The following is a 23,757-nucleotide window of genomic DNA, read 5'->3' as shown; positions in this document are numbered from 1 at the left end:
ATATATCTCACTTCACTTAGTGCCAAAATATTCACAAAATTACAAGAAATACACACTGTCTATTACAGATTCTTCTCTAAATAGTATAAAAACCTTACCAGAAGATGTCTGGTCCTCATTTAGGATGAGATAGCGGTAGGTTTTCTTGTCTTCACTGGATGGTTTTTGAACCAAAGCCTGCAAATTTCAAACACAAGGCAGCACAGAGATAAAACATAGAAAGAAAAACTGAGAGGAGAAAGACAAAAAGACAAATTCCAGTTGTTCCTTTGAGGAAGAAATATAAAAATAAAAACGTCATTTTCAAATTAGATGGTGATATTTAATGTAAATCCATTACGTATAGTATGTTCCAACTCAATAACCACATTAGAAAAGCAAACTCCCATACTCTGGTAAAGAGGATTCTTTTGTGTGGTACATAGATCAAATGAAGGTTTCCATTTCTTTCACAGACCACCAAAAATCGTCCATCAAGGCAAACATCAATGGTATCCACATCCGTTTCTAAAAAACAAAACAAATTATAGTCAGGCTTTATAGTTTTCTTTGAGTCCTAACTTACTCATTTTGATTTGGACATTTTGCTTTTTAAGGCCTTAACACCAAATGTGGTGAGACAGTTACTTAACTTTAAATTCAAAAGAAAGTGAACAATTATAATTTTTGCTAACTGATCTGGTAAAAGAAAACAAGCAATGATTTACCAAAGTGGAGAAGAAGAAGAATGGTCTGATAGCTCTGATCAAATAGAATCACCGTCTTGTCAATGACAACAATACTCCAATTGGAAGCACCAAAGGACAAAAGCTTGGGGTCTGCAGGAACCTGCAAAAGGCATTTCTAATAAATCATCTCAAAAAATGGTAGGCTGCAATGTAGAAGAGTCAGAGTTTTGGCAGTTCAACTAAAGACTTAAAAACCTTATTAAGATCAATATGATTTATATTTCGAGCTTCCAAAAATTACAAATAATAAATTTAATGAATAAAGCAAATCGTAAATCCAGTTTAGGATGAGTGGAACCCTTCTTGATGGGAAGCAAAAATCTTAGCTACGCCCCTGGTCAAAAGTGGATAAACAACAACCAAAGCACAAGGACTTGAAGAAATCATGCCCAAGTTCTTGTAATGCAAATATTTGCACTAATTACCTTATCGGAGGAGGAGATTTTGACCAAAGTGTCAACCTGATACAAGCCGCTTCCATGTTCCTCTCCTGACACACTGTCCAGGCGGACTGTGTTTGTGTCCTCGTTGGTCAGGAGCTCAACGTCACTCCACGTCGCCATTTCTTAAAACTGACAAAATATGAAAAACAGATAAATATGTGTCTCGAAATGTTCCGTACACTAGTTGACCCTCTACTAATCCAAGTGAATGTTGACGCTACCTTTACGATGAAACAAACCTCAGTGATAAACTTTGAAACCGATTAAGAGCAGGCGTTCATATCAAAGCTGTCGTCTTTTATCCGATGGGATATGTTGACGTTAGCGGCGAATGATCGCTGTACGTGTTATCTCTAAGGCTAAAATACAGCATCAACGCGAGTCCACAACATTAGCTTTAGAATTTGGCGGGTCGGTGTGTAGTCGTTAGGAGTCACTTTTGTTTTTTGACCCTGCGTTTTGTCTTCCAGGTGCATCTTCTCAAACAGCTCACGAAAAGCAATGCTTATTTAATAATGATATACGTTCAATGTCCACACAACGACACAGACTTTAATTTTAAATTTATTTAATGCATACATTCCAATATATCAAAGGGAATTCGTTTAAAAATACAACTAATGTGAAGGCTTATTCGAGCCTGTTTAAATCATTGAAGGGTAAAAAGCAATTGCGCCCATTCCGCGTTGCCAGGTTTGATTTACATAGTTGTATTTACAAAAGTAACTTTTTCATTACATCCAATACTTTTTCATTCTCTATTAAATCAGTTTACTTTGACATACAGCAGCATTATAAAAATTAATTAGACGTATTATGTCAAACACTGCTGTCAAAGGGCATTAGTGCTCAAATGCACAAACCTGTTCAGCGGTTTTTTAAGGACTTATTTTATTTGTTTCGTCAATGGAATAACTACACATTATATTTATATCCATGTTACTTGCAAACATATGTTTTAAACATTTCTAATGATACCGTTTCTAAGCATTCTTTAACAACACTGACGATTTTAGTGCAATGAAAGCATATTTACGGTAGAAACTGGCAACCTAGCACAGTAGCTAGCTGAGGAACACATCGACCTGGCTGGAAGTAAAAATCCTCTCTCGTTTTGCGTTGAACGGCTTCAAAACGGATTTATTCCATATAAATTGGTGATCCCGGATTATGTCGGTAAGTACTAATAGGTCAACTACATTAATATGTGCTCAACATAAGCGGTTTTCACAAAAATATTGGTAAAAATGTACTATGTGGTGCAGATTTTTTTTCTTAAAGATGGCGACGGTCAATGGTTGTTAGCCTAGCGACATCATGGCTACTGGCTATAGAAAAACAATATTAGCTGTTAGCACATATTTAACTTCGCTTTCCCAAATTACGGCTTTGAAACTAAACGAGACAGCCAATTAACACACGCTAAAATGTACAGCTTTGAGTAGTATACTTAAATATGTAATTGCTCTGGCTGTAACTGTAAAGTTAGCCTAATAAAACGCCATTCAGGTCTAAATAAATACGCACTGTACCGCTAGCTCGAACAGGCTTAGTACCTGTAATATGTTCATGATGTGTTTTGAGATAATGGGTTTTTATTTTTAGTGAATGTGTGATATTGGACTAAAATGTGGACATTTGTCAGTCATTAAATAGGTGTTGACAGTTTCTTTTAAGTTATTGTTTGTCTAAACAAATTAATTCATACAAAAGGGCACCCAAAAAAACCTCTAAATTGGTACCAAGACTGTGTATGCAGCCTGAAATTTTAATGTTTGAATTTTTAAGGCTGAAAGTTTGGAGTTATGTCACTAAATTCAGATGGAAAAGTGTGATAGGTTGTGACCCAAACTTTAAAAAAAAGTTTTATTTCAATAATGTGTTAAATATTCTGCGTTTTTGTTTAATATAATAATTATTAACGGCCCTTGTAATGCTGTTGTTATTCAATTAAACAAACAGAAACAGAAAATCAACTGCATGAAAATAAAGTTGTGTCCAGCATGTGTTCTTTTTTTTAAATAAATCACTGTCAAGTCCAAATCTTAATCTTAAAAAAATAAATGAGTTCAAATTGATGGTTCCAATATTTTCCATTTTTGGTGGAATCTGGCAGATGCTTATTCTGCAGATGAGTTAGTAGACTGAAATTGTGAGATTTAGCGTGAGACAGTGATGAGGGCGTAGTTAAGTTTATTAAATTATTGAAAATATCACAGGATGAAAAACTCAAGTAAAATAAAGAGAATGATAAGAGCAAAGCAAACCCTTTAATATTTACGGTACTGCCATTATTTCTGTTCTGTCAGCACTTAAAGCTATTGTATTACTCTGTAGTCTATTCTATGTAAATAGATTGATCTGCTGCTGGTTTTACTTATCAATCCATTTGTTTCAGGCAAGCGACGACTCTGCAGAGTTGAACAGATCGAGTTCCCCAGTTCATCACAGAAGAAAGCACAGCATGGAATCTTCTAGGTCTCCCCGATTCTCCAAACACCACCATTCACTGTCAAGGTCACGTTCCAGGGACCGAAAACGTAAGTGCTTAGAAAAGGTACATGGTCTCTATTAGAAAGGTTTTACACAGCTGGCCATTAGATTCCAAAAATATTACCAGTAAAGTTTTTGAAATGCCAAAAGTTACTTAAAATATATTGTTATGTAAGCATGTTACATACTGCCAGTTGTCTATTCCCCTCAGAGCCTTTTTGTATGTGGGATTGTTATGCAGTTGTTGCCAAATGGGTTCCATAACTTATATTCTGATCAGTTGGGAAAACTGTTCTGTCTTTTCTAGGTGACAGAAAATACAGACGAAGTCGGAGCAGGAGCAAAGAGGTAATTAATATATTCATTTAATTTAATGAAAAACTTTTTTAATTTGATTGTAAAGCACCATAGTTGCTAGTTTTAGGTCATGGTGAGTATTTGGTGCCTAAGTTCAACATTTTTATGATAGAGAAGCTCAGAACAAAAAAAAACTACAGGCTTATGTCAAAAAAATATTTTTTTTGCCCTCTTAATGCTCACATGTATCGCAGGAAGCTTGTGTCCTTGGATATCTGTGATTATTGTAAACATATAAATTGGTGAAAAATAGCTTTTTTTTTTCCTTTTATTTTTGTTAAATCCTGTGTGGAGATCACATGATAACATTTCTACAATAAATCATACTCAGCGTGCTAATGCACGAAGAGACTGAACAGAGGACCCTGCTGACATAGCAAAATAATATGCCTACTACTGGGACAGGTAACTATCTGCCATTCAAACTCCTATTTGTCTCACAATGTTTGTAGAAAAAGTGGCATTAACTCTTGTCATCTCTTGCAGCTAGGAATGGGCATTCACTGAATCTCAAAATGCTTTAAACTTAAACACAAAACCAGTTGGATGCCCATCCCTGTTTTAACCTCTAAGTTGGTCCAATTCAGAGTGTTTAGGTTTCATTGAATTGCTGATGAATTTTTAACACTAATTCAAAGTTTCTGCCTTGATAGTCAGAATTTAACATTTGCATGCACATCATTAAATCTAGCAGAAAGTTCCAGAAATGCTGGCTTCATTTGTTACTGTTGCTATTCTTTGGTCTCCTTATCAGCACAGCCAAAACAGCGCATACTCAGAAATACCCACTTATAATACAGTCATAATCTGAGAATTATGTTGTTGTTTTTTAAAGATGGGTTTCGAAATGACAAGGTCAATTTGTCTTGTCAGATTTTTTTTTTTTTTTTTTTTACAAACTCTTTGCTCTAAGCCATGGTACTAACTCTTTTTGTTGCACTATTTTCCTGAAAGAGACAACTTCTTCTTAAAACAGGCACGAAAAAGGGATTCAGAGAAGCCATCAAAATCTCACAGAAAATCAGACGATCATCAAGAGCAGGAGAGACATCCAGCAGAGAATGGAGAAGACCGGTCCAGGCGGAAGGAAAGGAAGTCTTCGAGGGGGCGGAGCTTGTCTAGGTCACACTCAAGAGAGAGGTTAGTACGACTGACAAGTAAGCAGCTCTTTACATATATGATTTGGCAGATTTAGGTTTAAAGTAACCTATCCAGTTAACCGAGTAGTCAACAAAATAATCAATAGAATAGTGGCAGCTCTAATAAAATTATGGCTGTATTTGTGTAATCTCTTGGATTTGTGTTTGTGTACGATTTCTTTACAGTAATTTGTTTATTTTTATTTACTGCAGACGGCATCACAGCAAAAGCAGGGATCAGCGGCGGTCAAGATCACGCAGCCGGGACAGGAAGAAGAAAGCTCGGTCTCGGTCAGGTTCCAGAACCAAACATCGTCACCACAGCAGAAGTCGTAGCAAAAGCAGGCGAGTGTCATAAAATCAAATCATTTGTTGTAACTTTTACAAATTTACAGAAGAGTGGAGGTGCCCAAACTATTCATCCTAATTTTCCATTGATTACTGCTTCAGGGAGCGAAAGAAGAGGGTCGAGAAAGTGCACAAAAAGAGTCTAAGCAGGTCTATTAGTCCTCTGGTCTTCCGTGGGCGAAACACAGCGATGGACGCACAAGAAGCTTTAGCCAGAAGGTAAAGGATTGTTTTTGTTAATTAAATGTAAATTCACAAGAATTTTTTCTGAGGCTGCAGTGTGTGTAGTTCTTATGCAGACTCGAGAGTCATGTGATTTAATTTAAACAAGAGAAAAATGAGGTCAATGTTTTTTTCATATTTTTCTTTCCAGACTAGAGAGAGCCAAGAAACTACAGGAGCAGAAAGAGAAAGAAATGTTGGAGAAACAGCAGCAGCAACAGGAGGAAATGGCTGCAGGTGATGTATTATTACAATGTTGATCGTTCTGGTCAGATTATGATGCTAACGCTCATCGTTCTGTCCTCAGCTGTGGCCGCCCCCATTGCAGCCGCTGCTGCGGCCGCCGCCTCGAACCCTGCCCTGAACGTGGCCGCCCTTCTGGCCTCTGGGACGCAGGTCACCCCTCAGATTGCCATGGCTGCACAGATGGCAGCGCTTCAAGCCAAAACCCTCGCAGAGACTGGCATCGCTGTGCCCAGTTACTACAACCCGTCTGCTGTCAACCCCATGAAGTTTGCAGAACAGGAGAAAAAGAGGAAAATGCTATGGCAGGGGAAGAAGGACGGGGTACGTTTGTTTTTCTGGAAACTTGTGAATATATTTGACAGCGATTGTTTACCATATATTTGGTTTTTGTCATTTTTAAGGAAAAGTCACAAACTGCTGAGTTGTGGGAGAAACTAAACTTTGGAAACAAGGACCAGAATGTTAAATTTCGCAAGCTAATGGGCATTAAGGTAAACCTCTTACTTTCTTTCACATTTTAACCACTTTTTGAGTTTTAAGTTTAGAGTAACAGGATATTTCATGTGTTTGCAGGGTGAGGATGATGCAGAAGCTACCAAACGCCTCAACGATGAAGGCTTAAAGACTCTTCAGAAGCAAGAGGAGATGTTCAAGAACCTCGACGTTCAGTACGAGATGGCTCGATCTCAGACACACACCCAGAGAGGAATGGGACTCGGCTTTTCCTCCTCTTTCTCTCGTGGGATGGATTCCATCTAGTGCCAAACCTCGGCACTCGTCCTCATCTCATCACATAATTCATTGCCAGCCCTCGAGCTTGCATGGATGTTGCTCTGAATCTGTATATTATTTATAGACAAAAGCCTCATGAATTGTAATGTGTATATAGTGAGACGCTGAGTTTGTCTCAGTGTTTATTAATCTTTCCGTCTGCGGGTAAAAAGGAGGAATTATCTTGACAGGTGGATGCAAAGGTGAAGTAGATATTTCCTTTTAATAATGTGATTCTTTTTTATGAAAAACAAATATATTGATGTGTGGTTGTCAGAGTACGATGTGGTTTAAGTTGACGCTGTTTACATTCATTTAGCAAAGGACACGGTAGCATTGTCTGAATCCCCCATCTTCACTTCTTATTGGGGGAAATCAATCATGGGTTATAAACACTTGTCTCCTGGACTGCTTTGGATAGAAATGAGTTTGAAATGTTTCACTCATTCATATAATAAATTTTGTGTTGGAAAAGGATTTCATGCATCACTTTGTGTCCTACAAAACCACATTCAGTTGATAATGTGGCATTGAAAGTTACGTAGATGTCATGGGTGAATGGTAAATTGTTCTTTGAGGTGCGGAACAGTTCTGAGCCTCTATTTTATATTTGAAAACTACTTCCTATTCTTTGATGCAAGATTTAAAAAAAGACCATATAGGTGCAACTTATGCTTTGCCAAAATCAAGTTATATTATAAACAATAGTAAAGTATTTCTATGACTGAAATGTTTTCATAGACAGTTTATAAACCAAACTATAACCTACAATGATCCCACAAATTTAGGACTGAAAATGATTTATTCTTTGGACAGAAGTGCTTCACACAAACATGACATCTATAAGAGTTGTGCAGGTATTTTGTTGGTAGCTCTATGGAAATCCTCTCATTTACATATAAGAGTTGAGTAGAGCACGTGAGCGACACCGGTAATAAGGTTATGGTTCGCAAACTCCAGAATAAGAAGCAGGATTGGATATTCGCTGCGTCTCTTTCCTTCAGTCGACTCATCACACAAGCCCATCCATTGCAGCAGCAGAGTCTGCATAGCTTCTGGAAACAGTTCTGCAGCCAGCTCCTCTGCAGGTGGCAAATCGCTGATCTGTTCGATGTGCTGAACTTTAAAACTCTCCACTTTCTGGCTGATGCTGCTGTTGGCTGCGTGAAACTGCTGCCCGATCCACCGTCCTATATAAGTAAGCATGTAACTTGAATACACCGAGTCTTTAGTCCAGTCTTCAGCGTTCAGCAGTGCTAACGCAGCTTCAGTTGCATCCTTTTCATCTAGGCTCCCATTCATGTATCGATCAATGCTCTCTAAGAGCAGCAACATCGTTTCCAGGCGATCTGTGCGGCCTTGAGGGGGAGAGCGGAGTTGGTCGTCCAAGTGGTGCAGTTTTTCTCTGAGAGCCGCTACAGCTGGATGGATCTGCTCAGTTTGGCAGCTTTGTTTGGTGAAAGTACAATAATCATGATCTGCTGCTGTATCAGCTGTGTCAGCAGACGCATGCATGACGTTCCCGTTGAGCTGGCTAAAATCGTGTCCAGGTATTTCCAAATCTCTGTCCGCAACGCTTGGAGTCGCTGGAATGTCGAGCTGCACATTGAGGCTGTAATTCATTTCCAATGGGCTTTCATTCATCTGTGATTTCCAAACATTCTGCGATGAAAAGACAATCTGAATTATATATTACACATGTCCAGTAAGAGTCAAATGAAACAGACGCCACTCTTCTTGTTTCTTGAAGATGTTTCACCCCTGAAGAAGTCTTCCGGCTGAGACATGAAACGTCTTCAGGAAACGAGAAGTCCACTTCCCTAGGAGTGTCACATCCAAAACAACTGAGAATCTACACAAACACATCTTGTAAGAAATGTACATACTCCTATCATGAAATAAATATAATTTGGGGCTTTTAATTATTTTTAATACTAACATCTAAAGATACTGCAGATTTTCTCTAAATATATATGTTTATATATATATTTGAACACATATGTTTATATGTTCAAATATAAACATATCCCAACTTATATTTGGTGAAAGATACTCAGATAGTTTCAAAGAAATGGCTCACTTTTTAGTTTGCGTAAAATTATAACCAGAACTGTAGAAAATAATCTATCATCATCAGGTGAATGTGCATGCATTTGTACCTGGAAATTCTCCAACACTGCAAGCTGCTCTTGCTTATTGTATATTTCAAAGGCTAAGCGGAAAAGTCCTTGAATGCTGTAAAACCACAAGCTGTTATTTGCAGCAGGAACCCTCAATCCCTGGAATCTGAATGCTGCAACAAACAAACAAACAATAAAAAAGGTTAAAAAAAGAAAAAAGTAAGATAATAATAGCCAACACTGCCATAGCCCTGGTGTTGAGATTTTCATTGAACTTTAATATGATTAGTTGTACATTTTACCTGAGGAAAAGTGTACTTTGGTGGCAAGTCCTTTCTTGGCAAACTTGGCATGGTACCTGGGATGGTTTTCCACCCGGATGTCAGTATTGGACAGGAGATCAGCTCCTAAATACAGTGGAATTACTGGATCCTGGCATAAAGGAAATGAAACACGGAATTATGTTATTTGACTGCATTTAATATAAAAATGTATGTCTGACAATTGTAACACAGATTTAAAGTTTAGATATTGTCTTTAACTAAATCTTAATCAAATTACGCGATCAGATCAGAATATTTTACCTGCAGACAGCTGCTCAACCTGAACGATGTTGGATTCGCTAAGTAAATAAAACGAATTTTCCGACAGCCTCCTTCCCACTGCGGTAAAGTTAACGGGGCACGTGAACAGCTTGACATAACTACAAGCAAATAAATAGTTTTTCTCACGCTGGCATTATGTGGCGTTTCAATTGTATGTTTACCTTCTTCTTCCTGGCGGGTGGACAGGAATGTCTGTTCTTTCTTCTTCTACTTGTTTAGTGGTGGTTAGCAATAGATGTTTTGACGCACTGCCGCCACCAACTGGAAGATGATATTTTACTTTAACAGCTGCAAAAACTATCAGGCTACAAGCAGTACAGCAGACAAACATGAATCAACTTTTTGTTTGTTATATTTTTAAAACAAAATTCTGAAGAGTGGCGTGCATTTTTATCAAGAGACCCCTTTGCTCTGATAGCCTTAGCAACCATTACTTCGAGATACTTGCACTGTGTGTAGTTTAAGAGTTCTTCTTCTTCTTCTTCTTCTACTTCTTCTTCTATAGCGTTTTCTGGCAGTTTACATGCTTAGTGTATTACCGCCATCAACTGGACGGAGATGTAATTCAGAAATTCAGTTTATCCTATATATCTTATAATCTTAAAAATAACTGTACAATATACATATTTCAACACTCACACACTCATGCATACTAAATCCTCTCAACTAATTGTGTATCTTTTAAATATTTCATGAGTGCTTGAATTATATCATGATAAGCGTTTGATTTGACTTTCTATTATTAATGGATGAAAACACAAGCATGTTTCACATTGTTAATTTCATGTATTAACCTGAAATACATGACTGTGGGATTAAATGAGCGAATCTAGTCAGAACACGTGACAGGAAAATAACCAATGAACGCACAAAATGGTTCGTTTCATGACTGAACTTCCGTTTAGCACCGAAAGGCTAAAAATGGCCGAAGTTGATTTCGGAGACAGTGAGCTTTTCCAGCAACTGGAGGACTCTGCTCCACCGGTCTCAAGACACATTCGCTTCACAGAGGATGATGGAGAAAACGAAGAGGCGAGCGAGCTCCGGAGCAGGCTGGAAGAGTGTGAAGATAATATCGAGAGGCTTTCTGAGGAGAATATCCTTGCGTCAGTGTAGCATGTTTGCTATCACTAGCCCTGACTGCAAGCTCTCGAGCTGTAAAATATGCAATTGTTTTTCGCTGCGTGTCTCTCTATTTCTTTAACGTTTAGCTCACATAAAGTATTAAGACGGAAGCTCAACATCCTGACACGACCGAGGTAATCTTCTAATTGTAAACCTGACTACGTCCGCTTTAGTTAAAACGAAACCTAACTGAAGCACATTTCTACCTGTCTTTACAGCGGCATCACAGTGGGAGATGTCAACATCGACGGGCCACTTCTTCAGATCCTCTTCACCAACAACATTATATCAAAGTAAGTTAAATGTTGCACCGTTCAGAGGGGCTTATTAGAGGACAGGAAGATGGGAAACAGTCAAGTAGAAACTAACATTTGTGTATTTTTGGTTATGTCTGTACTTTAAAATAATATTTAACAAATTTACTGGAAAAAATAGTTGTAGAGTCTATGTTCCTTTGCATGATTGGTAGCTTCCATAGATGTTGGCTAGTAGACGCATTTTGACATTTTAATGAAACAAAAAGGTTTGTTTCAGATTGAACAGCTCAAAATAAAGGTTTAAAAGAATGAATACCAAATAATGCTTCTCTTCAAGACAATGTCGCCAAGAAATCGAAGACTGCATCTGCAGTGTCATTTTGAAGCACCAGAAACCAGGCAATGAAAAGAAGATATCAGTGTTTCACATGAAACCACAGGTATTTACCTAGAAATGTATTGTATTTTCAGAATTATGTTTTAAATTGATAGTCCAGGAATTTCTAAAGTGTGGTTATGCTAGAGAGTTGTAAGCTGTCAATATCTTACCTGTGGTAAATCAGCATATCCATTTTAATATCTAAGTTTTTCCTGCAAGCCATTCTGCTTTGCATGGGTTAATGGGGTGACTTTTTAAAATGCATTCTTAGGTAAAGGTAAAGTATTTCTCACAGATGATTATAATTTTTTTACACTTTCAAAGGAAAACTATAATAGCTGCACCTTCATCTTAGCGGCAAACATCACCAGGCTTGAAGTTTTAGGATCATCGTAAGGAGGAATACAGGCAGCAGCTGGCTGCCCTTTTGTTATGGTCAGACCAGGAAGATCTTTGAGCCTTATGGATATAGAATGTAAAATGTAGTTTAATTTGCTTTTAATTTGTGGATCTCTATGCTTTTAAATTTGCTCGGCGATCATTTTTTGTGCATTTGTATACGTTTAAGAGGCTATATTCTGTTTCAGACTCCAGTCACGGATGAAAATAGAGATGTCATAAACTAATAAATGACCTATCATAACAGAATGCAAATACAATGCGTTAAGTCTGGGGCTTTTTCAAAAGTTGTTTTCTTGTTGTTTGGTTGTAGCCCAACTACCATGTGGGATGCTCTCTGTGCTTGAACCATGTTGTTGAAACCACAGATTAATATTTGTGAAATTAAAGGTGTAGCTGCAAGCAGAGCAACAAGTGCCAGAGTTTTGTAGGAACATGTCCTTAAGTGTGTGCTTATTGAGAAATGTAATTAATTTGCAAACCAATTACTTTGCTCTACTAGTTCCAACTTTGGCATGTTTCATATTATGTAAATAATTTGCTGTGTAAATAATCATTGGCTTTTCAAATCAAATCCCAATACAAACATGCCAACGACTTAAAGGCTCACAAAGTAGCACTTGTATAAGCCACCATGACGTTTTTGAGTTTGGAGTTGTTTATACACCAAAAGTCAATTTTGCTCATAGCGCCTCTCGGGTATCACTTCAAGCCATTAGTTTCAGCCTCACAGTCCAACTAATACAGATTTATGCTGAAATAATAATCTACTCCAGGGGAGATACTGGCTGCTTTTAACCTTTTTAACTTTACTTGAAAATATCCCTTTAAATAAACTTCCTCTGAAACATGTTTCACTTTCTGAAGAATTCAGCTTTTGCATTGGATGAAGATCCTGATAAGTTGTCCTCCAGTAGTGTGAGAACTACAACAGAAGCCTTTAAAGTAAGTGCCTAAATTTATCTCCACAAAAAGCAGAACATGCTGTCACAAGAAAAGGAAAATGTTATATTATTGTACTGTTTTGTCTCTTAGGTTGTTGGGAGTGTTTTATATTTTTCTACCTTCAGTGTTGACAAACTTGGACAGCCTCTGGTGAATGAAAACCCCCAGCTGACTGATGGATGGGACGTTCCAACGTATCTTTGAAATGGATTATTTAGCATTTTTCCCAGGGATTTTTGTAGCTTATTTGCTTTCGGTGACATTTGGGTTTCAAGAAAAACCTAAGAGAGAAAAAAGCAATAAATTACTATTCACCAAATATCTTTAACTGTTGTATCAAAATATATTTGATACAAATAATAATTTTTAAAAAAAAAGTAGTACATCTTCCTGAATTGTTGCACAGCTACCAGCAGGTTTATAGCCAAGTTATTGGAACAGATGGACTAGAAATGGAAACTAAAAACAAAAGGTAAAAGACTTAAATTATTTATGAAGTTTTCAAATTTGTCTACTAAAATGCTTACATTTGTGGCATGATTATTTTCACAGACCCAAGTCTATGTGTTTCAACTGTGGCTCCAGCGCTCATCAGCTCAGAGACTGTCCCCAGGTACTCGACTGGAACTACTAATATGGCAGGAATCCAAGTAAAACTCTCAACAAGAAAAACCACTACTTGATTTTCTGCATTTATACTTTGTCCCCTCCCTAGCCTAAAGACATGGCTGCGATAAATGAAAGGAGAAAAGCGTTTAATCAGAACTCGAGCCAAGTCACTCAGAGCAACCAGCGTTACCATGCTGATGAAGTCGAGGAGCGCTTCGGAAAATTCAAGCCTGGAGTCTTAAGGTAGGACTGGTAGTTTGTGCAAACCAGAAGAAACAATGATCACACTCACAACTTCCAATAAAATCAGAGGGCGGATATTTGTTTATACTTATGAATTAATTATGTTTCATTTTAATTTCTAAACAGTGAGGAGCTGTTGGGAGCACTGGGAGTAGCCGGCAACACCCTCCCTCCTCTGATTTATCGGATGAGGCAGCTGGGTTACCCACCAGGTTGGCTCAAAGAGGCAGAGATGGAAAACTCTGGTTTATCCCTCTATGATGGAAATGGTATGTTTTCTATTTGTAATCATGCTTTCCTTCTGTTTTTTTTTTTTTATTTATTTTTTTTATAAAATTAACATGTATTTTGGTTGCACAAAATTTGAACCTTGTCACAAGGTATTTTTCTCCTGTTTTTGTAGTATCAAATGATGATGTCAGCAGCACTTCACAAAACGTTTCTTATGATGTTTCCAAACTGGTGGATTTCCCTGGCTTTAACGTGCCTGCACATCAAATTAAAGATGTAAGTACATTTCAAATCGAATGCCTTAATACTGAGCACACTTTTTTTTTTTTAAATCTGTAGTTACTGTAGTTTTAAATTTGAAAAATCAAAAAACAAATCTGTTGTAGATATCTATTATTGCATTGACTGCATGGTTTTATTAAATTTGGAAGTTTTGGAAAGATCTGGTGTAATTGCTCTGTGTTTTTAAAAAGTTATGTTCTTGTCTGACTTTCAGGAGTTCATGCATTATGGTTCGATTCCAATGCAGACCAGCCACATGAAGCAAAACTATGCAGCTTACCTGTCCAACAACTTCCCTAAGGTAATGCTTAGAGTTTTGACTTTTCATTCTTTATGTCCAAACTCGGCAATATCAAATCATCCAGTTATTCTGTACGTTTTCATGCAATGTCTGCATCAACTTTCTACAACATAAGGACACCAAGAGCAATAGCACAAGGCTTTTAAAAGGAAGGCTCTTTGATAGGGCTGGATAATAAATCATCGCATTTATGACTATAGACGCGTGATCTTTAATGTCAGTTAGAATGTTCAGTAATTTCACTGAAATCTGATCCAGAGCTGCACAGCATCCTGGGAGATGTAGGCAGATAAAAGGCTTTAGCTGCTTAACATCTCACAGCCTGTTAAGCAAGGTTGATGACATTAACTAACTTACTTACTCATCAGTTACCTAGCAACTCACTCACTCTTTGGTTACCTAGCAACAAGCTGTTGAGTAGCTTGCGTAGCAGCAGTTTCAGGTCTTGCCATCATGCCTCATAACTGCTTAAAAATGGAAAAACTACAATGCGGTGTGAAAGGAGAAAAGAAGTGCAACAGCTCTAAAGGAAATAGTGGATAAAACTGGAGAGATGATGTGACCAGTTTAGCAGTAGTTCAGATATTCAAATAAAAAAACCTAATCAATAATCATCTATATCGACTGATATAAAGCCCTTATCTGATAAATTTTTATGTATTGTCCAGCTATACTCTTTGAATTGGAAAACATTATTGACTTTGAGAAACTTGTTTTTGACTGCCCTGCTTGATCAGAGCCCTAAAATCTCTGTTTTCTTTGATAACAGCCTGGTGGCTCCTCCAACAAAAGGCGACAAGAGTTCGACTCATCCCCTCATCTCAGGAAGAAGATCAAGTCTAGCCCAGATCAAAACTCAGACAGAAGCTCTGATATGGACATTGAATCAGGTATTGCAACATTTCCCAGAATTGATGTTCACTTATGTCTTGCCAAAACTTGACTTGAAATGCAGAATAATAGTAATTCCATTGTGCTTTTCCCAGATCCAGGGACACCATATTTATATCGATCTGGTGACTTCCAGTTCCAACCACCCCTACCTCCAGGCTCCCCTTGCTACAGCTCACCACCTCCACTACCTCTGGGCACTCCTCCCTCCACGCCTACTCGCCCACCTCTCCCCAAAGGGACGCCTCCACCAACTCCCACCAACGGCTCTCCAGCTCTGCAGAGGCAGGAAGTGCTGCTAGCAGATGAGACTGTCGAGGCAGCAGAAGACGATCTGACTCTGGAGGAACTAGAAGAGCAGCAGAGGCTGATCTGGGCAGCTCTGGAAAATGCTGACACAGCCACAAATAGTGACAGTGAGACACCAGCTTTAGGTACACCTGTTCCCAGTTCGCCCAGTGTTTCCACAACAGCACACATTGACACGGAAATGGAAGATGCTGATGAGATGGTAGACACGGCGAGACCTGCTGAATCTTGCTGTGACGGTGAGAATCAAAAGAAACCGGCTGTACAAGAGAGTTCGATTCCAATCTATCGACCCATAAAAGTAGAGGACGAAAGTCCTCAGAGTCCCGACATAGAGCCTGTCAGACTCCAAGATGACAGCCCTGACAGGCCAAATGCAGAGATCCCAAATGACGGGGCTGGAGATGTTTTGTCTAGTCATGAGAAGATCATAGCCGTTCCTCATCGGAGCAAATTTGCAGCTGGCATTGTTCAATTTGAAGACACCCCTGAATACACGGAAGTGGCTGAAGCCACTGGAACATACCTGAGAATCAGAGACTTGCTTAAAGGCTCCCCTCGAAGCTTGTCAAAGAGAAAATGAAATGTTTCTCACATCGATTCCGAACACATGGGCATTTTAAAACCAAAATTTCTCATCCTCACTAAACTTGATCTTTTTTTTTTTTTTTTCATTTGTTGTCATCTATAAGGCTACAATACACAGTTTAAATTTCTGCTGCAGTAACATTACCTCTTTGTATGCTTTATTTTTTTTAATGTAAATCTGTATAGTGTTTAATTTTTATATGGTCATGTTTAAGTGACTTTTTGTTTCTTGTCAAATTGGGATTGCTTTGAAGGTTTTAAGTAAACATGCCTGTGTTCTCACTTTCTGCCTTTATTTTACTACTTTGCCTACATTTTTACTGGGATGGATAACTGGTTACGAAGCAAAGGAACTGGACCACCAGTCATGCTTGGCATGCGTCAGAAATCTTTTTGACCATTCCAGATTTTTGCCACAGTGAAATGCAGATCATCCATCCTGCAGCCTGAAGAGGGTGGTTGAAGAGACATCTCTCACCACAGGAAAACTCTTCAGCTCATTACTGGGGACCTCAAGGGGTTCACACACCAGAAGGGATACAAGTGTATATAGTCCTTATAGTGACCTCTGAGCCTCTCTTTAATCTCCTCCTTTTTCAAAGTAACAGTAATTTGTGAAACGGCTCACAACCACAAAAAGGTCTACTGCTACCTCCAGGTTGCAACAAGTGAATACGTTTAAAAAGTGTTGTCTTACAAGTAGGATGGAGAGTGAAGAATTAATGGGTCTATGTAACCATTAGTTGTGGCCAGGAGAACATGGATTCTTCCTCAAAGCAGTGAGATGCAGGCTGGTGAAATCACTCTCCTCCCTAGGGGGGCTGAGCTCCCAACATCGCAGAACGGTGGCACAGACTAGCATATTAAAACATTTTTAATTGTATGTCTTTATGTTTTGAAGCAATAAATGATGGCATTTTTAATTGTTCCCTTTTCTAGCGGTCACCTCAAGGACCCCTTTGTATTTATGACCAACGGGAAGGTGATAATGCTAACTTTGGCTATCAATAGCTAAAGAATAAAATCTGGTGCTGGTTATTTCCACACGCATGCCATTGTGGTTTAATAAAATTTAAATTCAAAACTAGAAAAACTTTGATATTAAATCTCTTGACAACTGAATAAATATAAATTTGATAAATATCATTAAATTCAGGATTTAATTGTTGAATTACATTGCATACATCATTGTTTTTCAACCCTGGTTCTCAAGGCATACTGCCCTGCATTTCCCTGCTTCAGCACACATGATTTCAATTGATGGCTGATTAACTGGCTTTTGCTGAATCGCAATCATCTGAATGGGATGTGCAGAAGCAGGGAAACGTAAAACATGCAAGTCAGTGTGCCTTGAGGACCACGTTTGAAAAACTCTGGCATACATAAAGTATTTAAACTTGGTATCTGATTGCTTAACTTGCACACTTAACCACAAACCAATCACCTTGTCTACTGTATGTCTAAAGCAGTATTAGTCCCGCCACCTGACTTTAATTGACAAGGCTGAGAAATAAAGCGAAGTTATGATGAACTGTAACAGGGCTGTGAATTAATTAAAAACGTTAACTATTCATGGAATTGTAATATGTATAAAGTTATTATTAAAAAATAACTTTTACATTCAATTTTATTTGTAAGAAATTATTGACATGTATCTAAGTGTTTTTAATTTAACTTAAATTATTTATTGAAGGATTTATGCACGTGGCAAATATTTGCGAAGCGAGTGTTTGGTCTTGTTTGAATAGAACATCTTTGGCCAGCACCCACCCTGACGTTCCTGTTGGCCGTTGAATAGGCGGCTGCTCGTGCAGGATCAGAGCAGTCGTAGTTTTCTACTTAGCTAGCTAGCCAGATCATATTTTTTTTCCTCCTGAAGACGGAGCCTGTTTGGGAACGTATCAGGTCAGTAGTAACTCCCACCGAGACTGTATATTTTCGCGTGTCTCTCGGTCCGTTTGTGTCTGATTAGCAGGATTGGTCGCACCAAGAGAAAGTTGTTCAGGTGCTGTTGACGTTACTTGAGGTGTTAGTTAAGCTAAGTAGCTAAGAGCTTTTCCGACCACCGGCTTGCACTGCTCGGGCCTTACGTTACTTAGCAACTAATCACGTCTGTTTGTCAGCGGGACATCAGATTGGGGATTCGAATAAACCGGGGAGGTGACAGTTAAGGCAACAGACTGCGGAACTATCCACACAGGTGAGCCAATTTCGCTGGTCGTAATGCCGACGCTCAACTTGTGACAGCAGCAGTGTTCATGTCTGGGCTTCGCTGACATTGCGGAGTCTTTCAGACTTGAGGAATTTGTTCCACTCGCTCGGCTCACGACGTTTTTTAAGGTGAGGTGAGGGAATCTTCTGACCGTTTTTAAACGTTAGTGCCTCCCTGGAAACAAGCTGTTTAAAAAGACTCTAAGACGAGTTTGCTGACATTTTTGGTAGTACATCATCTGCTACCAGATGTGCCACCTCATCGTCTGATTCTAATCCGTTAGCTTGAGGCAAAGAGGTGAACAAGTTGTGCTAATAAGCCATGTGTTTGACTTAAAACGAAACGCATTTCTCTGTGTTAAAATGACACTAAAGGACTGTAATGGGTCACTAAAGCAGATGTGCTATAATGGACTTTGGATCTGTGTTGTAGTTTAAAGGTCTGATTTCGGCTTTTATGATTTTGCCTTTCTGATTCGGAGAAAAGCAGCTTAGTTTCTGTTGGACTGATTATTGAGGCTGCAGTGTGTTTTGCCAAGAATGTTTACTCGTTTCCTTCCTATTTACAAAAAGAACATTAGGGCATCCACAAGCCATTATTGTGTAGATTTGATTTTCACTATTCATCAGATTGTTTTCATTTGAAGAACAATTCACAAAAAATATAACTGTTCAAGAAAATCCAATGTTCTGGTTGGACATTGTGTCTTATGTCTGTATGTAGACTGTGAGGATTGATTTCGGAACTGATGAAACTTAAGACAGAATCTCACCCTTTCTGCTGCTTCTCTTTCTGTTGTTTTCTTTTCTACACCTCCTCTGTCAGTGCCAGCAGGGGCCTATGTAATCATCCCAGCAGATGTTTCCTCACTGAGGAAGAGCTAGAGTTTGGCTTTGCCTTGGGACAACAAAAAGCAGTGGGAGACACTTCAGATTACAAGGCTTACTTTTTTGGGGGGGGAAGAAATATTTAAAAATGTCTTTCCTTCCACCTGAGGTGGCAAACATGTACATCAACAACCATGGGTTGTGGAGGTGTCCTGCCTGATGTATGTGAACCTGCTACACTTGGTTGCTTGTTCATGAAGTCACGGGCTAATATTAACCCACTGAAGGACACAGTGGAATGAAAGCCCACTGGTTTGTGTAACAATTTCCACTTTCAAATTGGGTAGCAGTAAACAGCTCTTCTATGTTGTGAAGACAAATATATGAACATCTTTTCATCTTGTATTTTTAATTCACGATTTTGGGGGAGGTTTGCAAAACTGCTACTTGAACCTGCACTATATTTTGACCCTCACCTTAAACATGAGGGCTGTTGTCGTAATGAAGAGGTTCACTTCAGTATTCCTGCCATGTAGGGATTTCAGTTCTGTTTTGCAAACTACAGTGTGTTTCTGTTTACATTGGTTAGAAAAAAATAAAGGGCTTTTACTGAAGTTATTACTCTGTACTTTTCATTTTGAAGGTCAAATATTGAGAATTATAACATTTTCTATTTTAGTTTTGCGTGGGCTTGTAGGACACAACAGTACTACTCAAAATCAAGAAATGTCTAAAGAGGAAAAAAATGGAAGAAGGAAGAAAGCAGATACAACAGGGGGGAAAACGGGGCCTCAGAGTTGAATTCATAAAGTGAAGATCTACGTGTCATTTAGTTGGGAGGAAGTCAGGAAAAATGTTGTGTGAGAACGATATCTTGGAGACTTACAAGAATCAGCACAGTAGAGGTGTAAAAGGATTTTGTGATGAATCTGGTGAGCTCCGTCTGCCTGTAATTCACCACTGATGAGTAACGGCTTGTGACAAAGGTTATAATTGGAAACTGTCAAAGGTTCTGCCAGCATTATAATTCCTGCTTCAGTTCTGACCAGCATTGTTTCTCCACTATTTCTTCCAACAACTGTGTCAACAGAATGAAGATTTTTATTTCTTTTTTTTAAGCTAACAGTACATGAAGGTCTCTCATTTCCACACATAATCAGCCTGTGTTTTACTTGTATTTAACTGTGCCACAGTAATATGGTTGTAATGTAGCTTAGTTTCATGCACGTGCTCTGGCTCTAAAAGTTAAAGTTAATGCTGTACATGTGGTTTTTGAAGTACTGCAGCTTCAGTCAAATGCTCTCGCTTTCATTTGTCTTCAACACTTAGAAAAGATGTCGCATCTAAAGCTCAATAACGTGGGTAAACATGCAGGAGGAACGCTTAGAGAGAGATTATTGGTTTAATGCAAACTGCAGACCTCAGCTGATGTTGTTTGGCTTGCCGCTTCCCTTAAATCCAAGACCTTAGTTGTTTAATATTCCTGGGGCAAAAAGTGTTGAAAGCAGACAGTTTCCTTCAACATATTTATGTATTCTACCTCTAAAATGTGAGGCTTGACCTTTTTCTTTCTTGAAAATTTTACAAAGCACTGGAATTTGGCTTCAATTCAAGCTGTAGATTAGACCGGAAGTCGGAGGCAAAAGATTAACATTACTGGGAAAATTTTCCACCTACGTGGATCATCTGTAGTTGACCGCATCAGCTCACCAATCACAGCTAAAAAGTAATCTCGCAAAACTTTAAAGGTCTGTGTTAAACATTAATTGAACCGATGCAATCATTTCAATAGTTTTTTATTTTATCTCAGTTGGATGAAAAAAAAGAAAAAAAAATAGAGATTCATTATTTCTCTGACCTCCTTTTGAAGGGAGAGGTCTGACGGGAATCATTCATGACACATAAAGAGAAAACTGGAACACCGCATTCAGACCAAGTCATGCCTGTAGATGGCTGTCCTTTTTTCACAGTTGTCTTCGGGGAGATTTAAGAGCTTCTCTTTATTCTATCCAACATTTTTTTTTTTTTTTTTTCAGTTTTTGTGTAACTGTGTTGCATGAGGCAGCAGTCTGAGCAGAAGAATCCAGACATCACAAACCTCTGTTACTTCTTCCAACCATGACATGTAATCTGTCCAGCAACTTTTGATTCTTTCCTGGGGTCTCCACCCTTTGCCATTCCTTTATTGTTTTGACGGTTAAAGTCGGCGTAGCTCTTATAGCGTTTTCATGATCGAAAGGTATGCTTCTGTTTTCCTTATCTTGCTGAGCAAAATTTCTGTGGCGTGTGAACTATTGTGGTATTTTTCCTGGGAGGGGATCATAAAGTCTGCCGACATATCATGCATGTTTGATGCCGTTTTGTCAAAACATTCAAACTTGTTTTGCTATATCAGAAATTGCTTGCTTGTTCTATGGTGACATGAAAGCTGCAAAAGGACAGTCATAACTATGTGCTGTGAAGAATTAATTTCCTGTGCTCAGCTTTGCTTCATGTTTTCTTGTTTGTTTTGCTTTCACTCATCAGGAACCTCAGTCTTCATGTTCCTTTTTTTCTGTCTCCCCCTTCTGCCATATCACTCTCTGTGTAAAGCAAATAGTCACACGAATAGGTCCAGAGTTCTCATTAGATAGCCTTGAAACTCACATCATGGAGGCTAATGCATGTTTTATTCTATCATTAATGTAAGCATTGTGATAAACAACAAGCAGAGGCTGTGACGGAGCCTTATTCTGGTTGGTGTCTGCTGTGTCTGACAAACAGGATAATCTGCTGCCGGTAGTGGTCGTGTTTCAGCCGTAATCCCGTTTTAGAAAAGCTGCCAGCGAGTCATGCATGATTTTAGACGGCAGAATGATTGACTGAGAGAAGATTTCTATATCAGCGTTGCTTCTCATCGAGGTCACACGATGAAGCATTAAAAAGTTCACGATGTGTGAACCGAAGGCGGCAAATCGGCTGGCCTTTCTGCCGGGATATTTTTAGATCCATGACTCTGTGTTCTGTGAAGCCTGTTGTCATAATAGAGACACAATGCTTGTGCTAAAATCTAAGTAAATGACACTGATTGGAGGATATTTCTGCTTGCCATTAGATTATTGATTTACAGTTTACATTGTAAGTCCATTATTGATCTGTGGTTCTACACACAAACACACACACACAAATTGTAATAGTTTTGTTTTGTCTTTCTGTCTCAACAGGGTTCCTTTTTTGTAAGCAGAAGCTTTCCTCCCTTTTCCCCTTTTTTCTGTTTTTTTGTTTGTTTGTTTTTGTTGTTTTTTTTGTTTGTTTGTTTTTTTACCCCTTCATTATTTGAGGAGAGAACTGCTTCACCATCACAGACCCGGAGAAATCTGTTTTGATGCTTTTGATTCAGCCTTCACCCACTGAAAGACACAAGCTTTGTGGGTCGGATCACTGCAGGAAATATGAGCACAGCCAAGCCCACTGGGATCAAAGCTCCCACCAAGATAGCAAGACCACCTGGAACCGGAGCCCCAAAGACCAACCCATCCACAGGTGCAGGATGAATCGGCAAAATTATCCCTTTATTGGCTTTTAGTGAAGGCTCTTCTTGAAATGTGTGCTGTATACTGTATTGCTGAGTTTTGTGAGGTTGCTAACTAAATTAAACGGTGTAAATTCTTCTTCTGCATTTTATTTTCAACCCAACAACTGGAGATGCTCTTAAGTTTGCATTGGAGACATTTTTTCCCTTAGCGTTATAATGCATAAAAAGGGAAAAAATGCAGACTCTTTGATGAATGTAGCAATTTTTAATCACACTGAAATTGCAAGATTATCTCAATTTATGCCGAAAGTATATATGCCTAAATTTCATTCTATACGTGTGAAGCAAAAATAGGAAAATATGCAACAAAGCACATTATGCTCGGGGAGGAAGGGGATGTTTCCTGCCTTATATTGATTGAAGTTCTTGCATTTGTTTGCATTTGCTCCATTTATCCCAGATCAGAATCTTGGCAGACTCCAACTCTGACTGATTGACTGATGGATCTCTGACAAGAATGCATAAAGAACTCAATTGGCTGTGTTTTTCTTTTGATCTGTCCAAGTCATTGACTTAATGGAGCAACTCTGTTCTCTTTTTGTAAACTCAGCTAAACCTGCTGTGGCTGACAAATCAGCTGTCGGAGATGGCAAGGACGCTGAAGACGAGTTCCAGATTGGGGAGAAAGTATGGGTGAATGGAAACAAGCCTGGCTACATACAGTTCTTGGGAGACACGCAGTTTGCTCCAGGAAAGTGGGCAGGAATTGTCCTGGATGAGCCGATCGGGAAGAACGATGGGTCTGTGGCAGGGGTGCGCTACTTCCAGTGTGAAGCCCTTCGAGGGATATTTACGCGCCCCTCCAAGTTGTCCCGCACAGAAGGCGATGCTAACGGGACCCAGACTGCGCCACAAAGCCGCGCACCATCTCCCACCCCTTCAGTCGGAAGCGTGGCCTCCCAAATCCCTACTGCTAAATCAACCTTGCCCTCAAGTGCTGCCACCGCCAAGAAAGCCTCTTCTGCCGCACCAGCTACAGCAGAGACTTCTAACCTGGCAAAAACAAACAGCGGCTCCGTCTCCAACCTCTCTGAGAGCGGCTCCGTCAAGAAGGGGGAAAGGGAGCTGAAGATGGGCGATCGTGTGCTGGTAAAGTTGGTTTCCCTTGCTGCT

General features: G+C 39.0%; 5 protein-coding genes across 13 annotated transcripts in view; 3 read left to right on the top strand and 2 right to left on the bottom strand.

The window, feature by feature from the left end:
* Positions 1 to 1,754, bottom strand: part of kntc1 (kinetochore associated 1) — a 30,060-nt gene extending 28,306 nt beyond the window's left edge. The window contains exons 1-5 of one of the 2 annotated variants that reach the window (XM_008418569.2): positions 1,393 to 1,754; positions 1,154 to 1,300; positions 708 to 828; positions 392 to 507; positions 99 to 177 (exon numbers count right to left, since the gene is read on the bottom strand). In XM_008418569.2, coding sequence (XP_008416791.1) covers positions 99 to 177; positions 392 to 507; positions 708 to 828; positions 1,154 to 1,291 — 454 coding nt within the window. In that variant the 5' untranslated portion in view covers positions 1,292 to 1,300; positions 1,393 to 1,754. The remainder of the gene's footprint in view (positions 1 to 98; positions 178 to 391; positions 508 to 707; positions 829 to 1,153; positions 1,301 to 1,392) is intronic. The other variant, XM_008418568.2, reaches the window with a different exon arrangement.
* A 471-nt stretch (positions 1,755 to 2,225) lies between these two features.
* rsrc2 (arginine/serine-rich coiled-coil 2) lies at positions 2,226 to 7,224 on the top strand. Its single transcript, XM_008418567.2, has 10 exons — positions 2,226 to 2,347; positions 3,570 to 3,711; positions 3,972 to 4,012; positions 4,998 to 5,161; positions 5,374 to 5,505; positions 5,611 to 5,727; positions 5,882 to 5,967; positions 6,038 to 6,297; positions 6,378 to 6,467; positions 6,550 to 7,224. The coding sequence occupies exons 1-10, from the start codon at positions 2,342 to 2,344 to the stop codon at positions 6,733 to 6,735; spliced, it is 1,224 nt and encodes a 407-aa protein (XP_008416789.1). The 5' UTR covers positions 2,226 to 2,341; the 3' UTR covers positions 6,736 to 7,224.
* A 306-nt stretch (positions 7,225 to 7,530) lies between these two features.
* On the bottom strand, positions 7,531 to 9,903 carry LOC103470258 (uncharacterized). Its single transcript, XM_008418566.2, has 6 exons — positions 9,875 to 9,903; positions 9,634 to 9,679; positions 9,452 to 9,529; positions 9,170 to 9,299; positions 8,907 to 9,040; positions 7,531 to 8,409 (listed from the first exon to the last, which is right to left on the bottom strand). Exons 1-6 carry the CDS (start codon positions 9,901 to 9,903, stop codon positions 7,636 to 7,638), a joined length of 1,191 nt encoding a protein of 396 aa, XP_008416788.2. The 3' UTR covers positions 7,531 to 7,635.
* Positions 9,904 to 10,328: 425 nt separating this feature from the next.
* zcchc8 (zinc finger, CCHC domain containing 8) lies at positions 10,329 to 16,954 on the top strand. Its single transcript, XM_008418564.2, has 14 exons — positions 10,329 to 10,568; positions 10,689 to 10,731; positions 10,816 to 10,890; positions 11,192 to 11,294; positions 12,500 to 12,577; positions 12,668 to 12,771; positions 12,984 to 13,049; positions 13,130 to 13,190; positions 13,293 to 13,429; positions 13,556 to 13,698; positions 13,833 to 13,936; positions 14,157 to 14,243; positions 15,013 to 15,133; positions 15,230 to 16,954. The coding sequence occupies exons 1-14, from the start codon at positions 10,346 to 10,348 to the stop codon at positions 16,024 to 16,026; spliced, it is 2,142 nt and encodes a 713-aa protein (XP_008416786.1). The 5' UTR covers positions 10,329 to 10,345; the 3' UTR covers positions 16,027 to 16,954.
* Positions 16,955 to 17,807: 853 nt separating this feature from the next.
* Positions 17,808 to 23,757, top strand: part of clip1a (CAP-GLY domain containing linker protein 1a) — a 28,494-nt gene continuing 22,544 nt past the window's right edge. For 4 of the 8 annotated variants that reach the window (XM_008418562.2, XM_008418560.2, XM_008418559.2 and 1 more), the window contains exons 1-3: positions 17,809 to 17,936; positions 22,274 to 22,592; positions 23,195 to 23,733. In XM_008418562.2, the coding sequence (XP_008416784.1) occupies positions 22,502 to 22,592; positions 23,195 to 23,733 (630 nt within the window). In that variant the 5' untranslated portion in view covers positions 17,809 to 17,936; positions 22,274 to 22,501. The other 4 variants (XM_008418561.2, XM_008418563.2, XM_008418557.2 and 1 more) reach the window with 4 other exon arrangements.

The sequence above is a fragment of the Poecilia reticulata genome, linkage group LG9 (genome assembly GCF_000633615.1).
Source record: "Poecilia reticulata strain Guanapo linkage group LG9, Guppy_female_1.0+MT, whole genome shotgun sequence".
Taxonomy (NCBI): domain Eukaryota; kingdom Metazoa; phylum Chordata; class Actinopteri; order Cyprinodontiformes; family Poeciliidae; genus Poecilia; species Poecilia reticulata.
Note: the sequence above shows the minus strand (reverse complement) of the source record. Positions and strands in the feature narration are given on the sequence as shown.